The following is a 10,819-nucleotide window of genomic DNA, read 5'->3' as shown; positions in this document are numbered from 1 at the left end:
CTTTTTTCTCAAACCACCAATATTCTATTTTAAACTAATCTAAACTGCAGATGAGAATTCAGGTGCATAACGATAACACATCCCGTTCCAACCAACGTGGCTATGTCCTCTTGTTGAAGCAGAGGCTTGAAAGATCAGCACCCAACTTGATGCCCCCATTCAGTAGCTGCAGTTAATTTGGGGGCCCAAAAACCTGTGGATATAATTGAAGTTGATGCCACTTAGACCATCTTCAAAGAGAATGTCAAATATGTCAAAAAAGATTAAAAGAAATTTAGGTGTTCTTCAATGGATATGTTATATATGATGTGGCATGTGAGTCATTTGACATTTACTTTCTAGTTGTCTTTTTTGACAGTAAACAAAGGAGTCAAATATATTTAATTGAAATTTTTAATACATGGGTCCCATTAACAACCAATAGAATAAAAACAACAATTAATTTTGATTATTTTTTAATAGTTAATGTAAGTCTAAGCCCAATAAAATAATAAAATAAATATTGGCCACGTCCATTGGAAAATAAGAGAATTTAATACTTGTATTCAATTTGGCACATCAGTCATCAAATAAAACTTTGACATATACTCTTAAAATGTAGAGCAGCCAGAGATTGGTATCCAATAATAGACAAGAATGGAGGAGGCCACCAATTGGTCCCAACCCTTTCCTTTGTCTTCCCAAAAGAAGACCAACAAATTTGAAAAGGACCCAACAAAGAAGTGGAATTTTTTTTAGTTGGGTTTACTCTCCACTCTAGAGGTGGGCAAACGGGTCCTGGATCCGCGGGTAGGGGCGGGTATTAGCGGTTCGGGGCGGGTCCTAATTTTAAAAAAGAGAAACGGGGCGGGGCGGGGCGGGTCTTTGAAATTTTAGGTTCGGGCAGGTTCCAAAAGTATAGAAAAACGGGTACCCGGACCGGCCCGTTTGCAAAAATACACTGTGTTGGGTACTGTTACTGTCCCAGGCCCACTTCTTTTTGTCCCTCCCCGTGATGGTTCTCTCACTCTCGAGAACACACACCCAATCTCTCGAACCTTCTCCCTTCTCCCTCATTCCTCTTCTCTGTTTCTTCTCCCCCCATCTCTGCAACTCTCATTCCGGAGCTCGATCGCGCTGATGTCATCCCAGGCCGGCCAAGTCGGAATCTACGGCTACACGGCCTACTCCGCCAGCAAGTTCGGGCTCCGTGGCTTGGCCGAGGCTCTGCAGCAAGAGGTGATTTCTCACGACATTCACGTTTCTCTCGTATTCCCGTTGGACATAGACACCCTTGGCTTCGCAGATGACTTTGCCGCTCTTTCTTCCCGAGACGCAGATGACTTTGCCGCTCTTTCTTCCCAGGACCAAGACTCGCAGTCTCTCTCTTCTTCCTCGGACACCTTCATACTCGGCTTCGTCATCGCCAACATCGTTGGAATTCAATACTCTCATTTCTCTCTCACCCTTTTCTCTCACTCTTTCACAGTCTCACTCTCTACACGTCCCTCATTTCTCTCGGATCTGTCATGGATCCGAGTGTTCTGTGCAAATAAAGCTCTTTGTCATGGATCTGAGTGGTATTTGCACACTCGTAATATACTCAGACCGACATGCATCAGTCACAGATTCGAGTGGTGTTCGCCGGAGACGTGACGATGCTGAACGGCGCGACGGTGAAGGTTGTCGCTGGGCATCTAGGTTTCGCATCGGAGGAAGATAGACAACGACGTCGTTCCCTTCCGTTGGACCCGTGGACCCGGCCCGAACCGCCCGTTTCAAACAGGCCGGGTTATGTCCGGTTCCAACTTCAGAAATTTCAATACCCGCCCCGCCCCGCCCCGTTCCATTTTAAAGCGGGTCCGGTCCGGTCCCTTCAAATTTGGGCCCGGCCCGGCCCGTGCCCACCCCTGCTCCACTCTCTAGTAGCATAAATATTTTCTTGGTCACAAGATAACCAAAAAATGCACATTCACAGTTGAATTTGATATTAAGGGATGCTTTTTTAGTGTTGTAATTGCAAATTTTAATCAAATTTAATGATAGTGATCACGCATTCTTTAGTCACCTAATAACTACGAGAACATTCTTTAGTCACTTGATAACTATGAGGGACGAGACTCCTCTAATAGGAGATTTTTTAGTGTGTCGGGAATACAATTCAGTACATCAAGTGTTATAATACAAGTGTTTGGATACTTGAAAAAAAAAATTCAACCAGTATTATGACACTTGGTATACGGACCTTGTTACCGGCACACTAAAAAATTTCTCCTCTAATTGTGGTTGGAGTTATAGGGTGTTAAAAATAATTGTCATTCTTACTGTGCCATGCTACAAAAATGCAGCAACAAAGGAAAATAATTTCCGCACCTGTTTCTTTATATGCATAATAACGTGTGCCAAAATCGCTACACATAATAAATGGACTGTAAAGAAAGGTAACAGGGTGCAGAATCTAGTACAACATTATAAATTTCAAGCAGATGCTATTTAGAAAACTGCACAACATTATGCTATGATAAATTTCTCCATCGGCTCACAGCTTATTTGATGTGCTAAGTTTACAATTCAGAGCCTTTTTATGATTCCAGTTGCTACAAGAATCGAAAACAAGATCATACGAGACAACGCTGAAACTAATAAGATGAACGCTGTTACGTACACTGTCGTTCCCTTGATCAGAAACGGAGGATGTACTACAGAAACCGATAGGATAATACTATAACTGGTCATCCTCCTCTTCGCTTTGCCAGCTCGCTACAGAGTTTGATGTAGAGTTTTCGGCTGTGACAGCGCCAGTGCTCTCCTCGTCCTGGCTTCTAAAGTGATTTGAAAGTGACCATGGACCGGAAGTGGAGATTGGTTTTTGAAGGCCTTGAATGGCCTTCATTGCAGCAACGGTTCCACGATATATATATCCATGTTTGTCTCCATGTTTGAAGGTGTCTCAGATGCAATATTTGCCGAATCATTCGATTGTGGGGTTTGAATGACTTCTGTCTGGGGTGGTTGTTAGTTTATTTGATATGTTTTCTCTCTTGCAAACAACTCGAGCATTACAACGGTTAGTCATGCAACTGGAGCTCACACATTCATCAAAGTCATCTCAGCCATTCATCTTCTTATAGTTTAGGATTCTAACACATGGCATTCATAGCCTTACATTGAGAGCCTTACACTTGTCATTCTTTGACATAAGTGAATACACAAATAAAACACAAGGCTTATTTCATCAATACTAATAAGCTCACAACTTACAATTCAACACTCATTTTTAAGTTTTGAGCTGATTCCACGACAAGCATGTCCTTAAGGTAGTTGAACCAATCCTTGGCTAAAGCCTTAGTGAATATATCTGTCATTTGTTCATTTGTAGGACAATACACCACGTTAATTATCCCTTCCTGTAAAGCATCCTTAATGGAGTGATATCTTCTATCAATATGCTTTGTCTTTTGATGAAACACAAGATTTTTAGTAATTGCAATTGCAGTTGTGTTGTTACATTGCAATGGAGTTGCTTCAATTTAAAACTCTCCAAAATCTTCAAGCACAAACCTAAGCCATATTGCATGTGCAGTGGCTTATGCCTTTGATGTATTCCGCCTCTGCAGTGGAGAGTGCCACACAATTTTGTTTTATAGGATCCCAAGAAAATACCCCAAACCCAAAGGAAAATGCATAACCAGAGGTACTGTTACACCCACCCCCAATTTAATTTGTATTTTCACTAAGTTTGAGTTTATCTTGCTTTTAAAATGGTTTTTGGGTCTTAATTGGTGAGCCCAAGGGGCCCAACCTTGATTTTTGTCCCCTGAGTCTCTCTTATCTCTTCCCTTTCAGTCCTCTCTTCCTTCCCTTTCCCCGTGCTCTCTCTCTTTGCACTCTCCTTCTGTCCGAGCTTCACACACACACACACACACACACACAAGCACCCTCATCTCCTTCATCATCAACACCACAACAACAACAAAACATTATCACCATCACCCTTGTGTTCTAAAAAACGAAGAAAGGACACCCCAAACCCCTCTCTTCCATTCGGCCGGTACTGTTCATCGTCTTCCCCAACGAGTCTCTTGATTTTTCAACATTGGTAAGCTTTTAAAAACCCTTGGGATGTATTTTAGGGTTAGATTGAAGCTTGTTTTAAGTTGTGTATACGTTTGAATCACAGAAAATAGCTCGGGAAAGATTTTCCAATTTTTCCGGCGAGCACCGCAAATTTCAAGGTAATTTTCGGCCAAACCATGGTGAGTTGGCTGGCATGAAAGGTGTCAATCTCTTCATCTCGTTGAGTACTACAACTTTCCTTTTTGTTTCACCCAATTTCGTTCAGTATTGAAGAAGTTATACTCATTTGAATCTTACCTATTTTCCGGCGACCTCCGTGGCTTTCGAGGCGTTTTCCGGCCAAATCACGGTCAGTTAGACGTCGTGTGAGGTACCATTATCTTCGTCTCTTCGAGAACTACAACATTCATTTTTGAATCACTTTTTTTGTTAAGTATTAACAAAGTTATGGCCGTTTAAAGTTTGTGTAAATTCGGCCAAATCTGGCCTTCTCTTTCGAATGGGTCCGGCGACCCACATTCCAGAAAACCCAGGCCTTTTAGGCCATTTAGAACTGGGGCTTTAGGCCCGTTAGATCCGAGCCCAAGCCAAACCCTTTTTCCTTTTATTTTGTTTTAATTTTAATTGTTTAATTATAAAGGCTTTTGGGCCATGTTTAAATTAGGGCATTCGACCCTTTCCCTTGTTGAACCCAGAAACCCTTAGGCTAAAAGCCTTTGGGCCTTTTGAACCAGGGCTTTAAGCCCTAAAACCTAGGGCCGTAACCCAATATACCCTTTTAGTTTAAAGACCCTAAACCCAATTATTTACCCTAGGCCTTTTATCAACCTAATTCCCTAACCCATTAACCTAAACCCATTAACCCTTTATCCTAAGCCTAAACCTAACCCAAGTCCTAACCCTAAACCCTAGTCGGCCCAAAACCCTTTATGGAGAATATTTCGTTAGGGAATATTCAAGGAATATTCTATTGACGTTTACGAAATTTATCCGGGACCCTTCTTAGTGTAATTCGACGTTCTGAATCCATTTCCAATGTCCATTTTCCCAAATTCAATTACTATTATATAGTTTTATTAATTGAGCCATTTATGTGCTTAGGGGCAATTATAGTGACGTTTCTGTCTTCGCTAGTTGCGTGGCTCTTCGACGGCGAAGTACTGTGAGTGGACTCCTTCTAAAAATGCATGTTTTAATTAGGGGTGGGCAAACGGGTCCTGGATCCGCGGGTAGGGGCGGGTATTAGCGGTTCGGGGCGGGTACGGGGCGGGTCCTAATTTTAAAAAAGAGAAACGGGGCGGGGCGGGGCGGGTCTTTGAAATTTTAGGTTCGGGCCGGTTCCAAAAGTATAGAAAAACGGGTACCCGGACCGGCCCGTTTGCAAAAATACCCTGTGTTGGGTACTGTTACTGTCCCAGGCCCACTTCTTTTTGTCCCTCCCCATGATGGTTCTCTCACTCTCGAGAACACACACCCAATCTCTCGAACCTTCTCCCTTCTCCCTCATTCCTCTTCTCTGTTTCTTCTCCCCCCATCTCTGCAACTCTCATTCCGGAGCTCGATCGCGCTGATGTCATCCCAGGCCGGCCAAGTCGGAATCTACGGCTACACGGCCTACTCCGCCAGCAAGTTCGGGCTCCGTGGCTTGGCCGAGGCTCTGCAGCAAGAGGTGATTTCTCACGACATTCACGTTTCTCTCGTATTCCCGTTGGACATAGACACCCTTGGCTTCGCAGATGACTTTGCCAATCTTTCTTCCCGAGACGCAGATGACTTTGCCGCTCTTTCTTCCCAGGACCAAGACTCGCAGTCTCTCTCTTCTTCCTCGGACACCTTCATACTCGGCTTCGTCATCGCCAACATCGTTGGAATTCAATACTCTCATTTCTCTCTCACCCCTTTCTCTCACTCTTTCACAGTCTCACTCTCTACACGTCCCTCATTTCTCTCGGATCTGTCATGGATCCGAGTGTTCTGTGCAAATAAAGCTCTTTGTCATGGATCTGAGTGGTATTTGCACACTCGTAATATACTCAGACCGACATGCATCAGTCACAGATTCGAGTGGTGTTCGCCGGAGACGTGACGATGCTGAACGGCGCGACGGTGAAGGTTGTCGCTGGGCATCTAGGTTTCGCATCGGAGGAAGATAGACAACGACGTCGTTCCCTTCCGTTGGACCCGTGGACCCGGCCCGAACCGCCCGTTTCAAACAGGCCGGGTTATGTCCGGTTCCAACTTCAGAAATTTCAATACCCGCCCCGCCCCGTCCCGTTCCATTTTAAAGCGGGTCCGGTCCGGTCCCTTCAAATTTGGGCCCGGCCCGACCCGTGCCCACCCCTAGTTTTAATTGTAGAAATGCATACATGGAAAAGCATAATTTAATGATTATGTTCTATGAAACGTTTTGAGATAACATGCTTACTGAGGCTATTTTGAATTATTATTATTTTTCCTATAACCCATGTTCTTATGGAATATCCGATGAATGACGATATAATATTTAAAATATGTTTCGAACACCTCTTTATAGTATAGATGATGGATGAATTTATACTATGAAGTTGTTTTTCAAGATATATATGTTCAGTGTTTTTGTACTTACTTAGTGGTCATTTCCGCTAAGGGACGTAGGGATAGATTCCGGTCTGTCTCGGGCAATGGTTTGGTATTGGCATAGGGCCTGGAGTGTGTTTCCTCTGGCTATTTAGCACAGTGACGGGGAGCCAGCATGGGGCCTGAAGTGTATTTTCCTCTGACTGTCTGCTCAGAGACTGGGAGTCGGCATGGGGCCTGTGGGTTATCGGACAATTCACTAGTGATTATTATATATACAAGTTATGATTTGAGACATTGCACGGCATGCTAGGTTTCGGAAAACCTATGTTTATCATGATATATATGTATTTTTATAAAACCTGGGGGTTAGTATGTTGATAATTGTTTTACTATATATATATATATCAACTTGGTCCACTCATGTTTGTTTTACGCCCCCTTCAGGACTTAGAATCGAGGCATACAATCCCAGCATCAAAGCACTTCCGCATTGGCATATTCGAGTCCTCTCCGTGTAGGACCCATTCCTTGTTCATTCAAATTTTATATTATTTCTTTTAGTATTCTAGTTAGTTGTATGCTCTGAACACGTTCATGAAATGCATATTCATTAGTCTTTTATATTTATAAGTCTTATTTACTCCTTATTCTCAGCATTTACATTCAATAAATGGCTTTCGTCATCCTTGGGTGTCGGCCAATACGTACTTATCCTGGTATTTGGAGAATATTGGGATCGGGGCGTGTCAGGTACTCTTGCTGTCATCAAGAGATCCACCCCAATCACGGTCACAAAATCCTATTAACACAACATTATTTCCTTTCACATAATCCAGAGTTCCCTTGATGTATCTAATAACCTAGCAAGAAGACTAGCTGTATACATTATATTTGGTCTGGTAGCAGTGAAATATAATAGACTTCTTATAATTCTTCTGTATTGTTCTTCATTGGTAGGCCTACTTCCATCATCCTTGCAAAGTTTTTCAGATGAAACAAGAGGAGTGGAGACAAATTTGCACTCATTTAAACCAAATTTACTCAACAAAGAAGCAGCATACTTTCTTTGGTGAATAAGGGTACTTGAGTGAGTTTAAATGCTTCACATACCAAGAAAATGGTGCAAAAGGCCCAAATATGTTGTTCCATACTTAATCATCATATCTTATTTGAACTCTTCCATCATCTCATTACTGTTACCAGTATATTCTATGTCATCCACATAGATGGATACAATCAATATTTCTTCTTCTCCCTTTGTCTTGATATAGAGAGTTGCTTCACTTTGACTTTTCTCAAATCCACACTGTGCAAAGTAGGTGTCAATTTCTCCATACCAGGCTTTAGGTGCCTATTTCAATCCATAGTGTGCTTTGTGAAGTTTATACACATTGTCCTTTCTTTCCTTGATCACAAAACCATCAAGTTGATCCACATAAACCTCCTCCTCAAAGAGACCATTTAGGAAAGCAGATTTAACATCAAGTAGCTAGAGTTTCCAAATCTTTTCGGTAGCCAAATCTTTTTCGGCAAACTTCCAGATCCAGCCATTGTGAGCTCAGATGTATCGAAAACAAGTAGTTTCAGACCACAGCTGAACTTTCGGCAAACTTCACCTGACCTTTAGCCAGCCCAGATGTAGCTCAAAAAATCTAACGTCAGTACTGCTTAAATTCACGGTTCACACTTAGCTTAGATTGATCGAACCTGGCTCTAAGGCCATGTTAGTGTATTTGATATTTGTAAGTTTTGATTGAGGAATTCACTATGAAAATTGAAGAAGAACAAAAGGAATTTCACACAAGATTTTGGAATGCTTCAGCCTTTGCAAGTCATAGAGGAGAATTTCATATTTTTTTCTCTCTTGCACACAACTCAAGCACTACAACGGTTGGTTATGCAGCTGGAGCTCACACATTCATCAGAGTGATCTCAGCTATTCATCTTCCTATAGTCTAGGATTCTAACACATAACAATGATAGCCTTACATTGAGAGCCTTACACTAGTCATTCTTTAATAACACTAGTGAATACACAATTAAAAACACAAGGCTTTATTTCTCTAATACTAATCAGCTCACAACTTACTATTCAACAGTGGTTTCACTTGTGTGGTTGGTGTACCATCAATGACTTCTGCTTCCAATGGGAAGAGAAGCTCGAGAGTTGCCTCGCATTCACGGACTAGCCTCGTGATCTAGTTGCATGAAACGTAAACTCAACACTCCTCCAGTTCGTTTATCGTACTTCTTTAGAATTTTGACAAGCGCTATTGAGCCAGAAGACACAGCTGATTTTAGCAATAGATAACGCAGATATAGAATGAAGAAATTCACTGATACTAACGGTTGTACAATACAGGTTAGATATGGAAGGTGAAAAGAAATAGCTGCTGTACCTCTAAAATTCCACCAGCCATGTTTTTTGAGAAGCACCATCTCCCCATGAATGGTGACAAAGTCCTTACGGATGTCCATCACTTCTTTCCTGAAGGTCTCTGATGTAAAAACTCCACCACTGCTGCTCCTTTCCCCGACTCTCTCGATTCTTCCTTTCAGCTCCTGCCATTATTGCAGTTTGCAGATGAGAAAAGAGAAAAGAGAAACGATAGTTGCCTTCGCATTCAAAATATCACATTGCAACATTCATGCTGTGCAGATAGCTCCCATCATAAAGATTTTCCTATCAGACACTTAACTAATACACCAATAAACTCTACAATTTTCAACCAAACATAAGCAGATAACCAGGAAAAAGAAAACAGCATAGTATTAAGCGAAACAAGCAAAACACAAATACAGTCTTCGATTTACACACTGTTCGTTGATCCACAATAGATATCTTAGTTCAGAGAAAAAGTACTCGACTTTAATGATCAAAAGAGAAATTCAAATAGCTGAGACTCGAGACTCGACCTGTTCATGACGAAATAGTTAAAACTTCCCTAGTTTTCCTTCATTATGGATGCCACCACTCTATCTCAACAAATCGTTCCAGCCACACATAATCCTTACAGTCATATTGTTTCTCAATTGCCTAAAAACGCATACAGATAACAGCGGCATGTCTCGTATCGCTGTAATTTCACTCCTAACCATCTTCACAATCACAGGACCGCCAGAATTAACTAACAGTTCACCTCCTAGCTTTAATTTAGGTGTCCCTCGGACATGAATATTCTCATTTTTGTTTTAGCTAAAATTTATAGATGCCATCCTCCTCCTACTGCTCGTGACTATCAGTTATCTTGGAAACTTCTCCCTACGAATCCTACCATCAACTCTGACAAAATTTCCATTTCTTTACTCAACATATATAAGCTAAATATGGTGAGTTATCTAATCCAATCCGTTAACAAAAAGAAAGAGATGGAATTTTTGTAGCACCCATGACAGGCATGCCAAATCCATCAATTACCCATCCAAATTAAAGCGCATATATACACACACACATGCAAATTCAAGAAAATAAGAAGAAAAAAAAGTCAACCATAAGAACCTGGAATCGTATAACGAACTCCTCCTCCTTATCAACATAAAAATCGTTTAACTTCTTCAGCTCCTCATTCAGAATCGGAACGAACAGTCCCCCCAAGGGAGGGAACTCGCCACTTCCATCGGCAACGGCCAGATGCGCATTTGCCGGCTGAAACTCGAGGTGGCGAGGGAGGGAATCCACCGCGGCAATGGCGGCCGTGGTGGCGGGCAAGCGCTTGAGGAGCTTCTTCAAGAGCTTGTAGCAGAGGAACTTGTCCCTCCACTCCGGGAGTGTCTCCTCCAGGTGGGTCCTCCTGAACTTCGCGAGTTTCATCGCTTTTCAACAGACTGTGGGAGACAAAATTCTCACAGGATTTTGCTGTTTGTGAATCAAATGATTCATTGTTTGACTTCATTTATATTACGAGAGAGGAATTTTTAATTTAGAGAATGTGAGAATATTTCTCAAGTGGTGGGAATATTTGAGGAAGGAAAGGTGGTGGGTGTGTTTTCTCAAGTGCATTTCTTGTTGCTGTGGATTCGGACTTCGCATCTTTTTCCTGGTAAGTGTTGGATTGGCATTTTCTTCTGTCAGAATATTCTCCAAATTTTTAAGATTTATCTGCTTGATTGTTGTGTTGTTAGATTTTGTTTGGAGATTCCAATCAAATCATTTGTTTGCAGTGATTTTTTTAGGAAATCGTCCGACGCATATTCTCGTCCTCCA

At 41.9% G+C, this 10,819-nt stretch overlaps 1 protein-coding gene across 2 annotated transcripts; it reads right to left on the bottom strand.

Moving 5' to 3' along the window:
- Window positions 1–8,421: 8,421 nt before the first annotated feature.
- Window positions 8,422–10,619, bottom strand: LOC126612040 (SPX domain-containing protein 4-like). 2 transcript variants are annotated; one of them, XM_050280337.1, is made up of 3 exons: window positions 10,106–10,619; window positions 9,015–9,177; window positions 8,422–8,885 (listed from the first exon to the last, which is right to left on the bottom strand). In XM_050280337.1, the coding sequence occupies exons 1-3, from the start codon at window positions 10,424–10,426 to the stop codon at window positions 8,794–8,796; spliced, it is 576 nt and encodes a 191-aa protein (XP_050136294.1). In that variant the 5' UTR covers window positions 10,427–10,619; the 3' UTR covers window positions 8,422–8,793. The 2 variants fall into 2 exon arrangements, with proteins under 2 accessions (XP_050136294.1, XP_050136295.1); XM_050280338.1 differs by having other exon boundaries at window positions 10,115–10,619.
- Window positions 10,620–10,819: the final 200 nt, after the last annotated feature.

This window comes from Malus sylvestris, chromosome 17, assembly GCF_916048215.2.
Source record: "Malus sylvestris chromosome 17, drMalSylv7.2, whole genome shotgun sequence".
NCBI lineage: Eukaryota > Viridiplantae > Streptophyta > Magnoliopsida > Rosales > Rosaceae > Malus > Malus sylvestris.
This window is presented reverse-complemented; position numbering and strand designations above follow the sequence as displayed.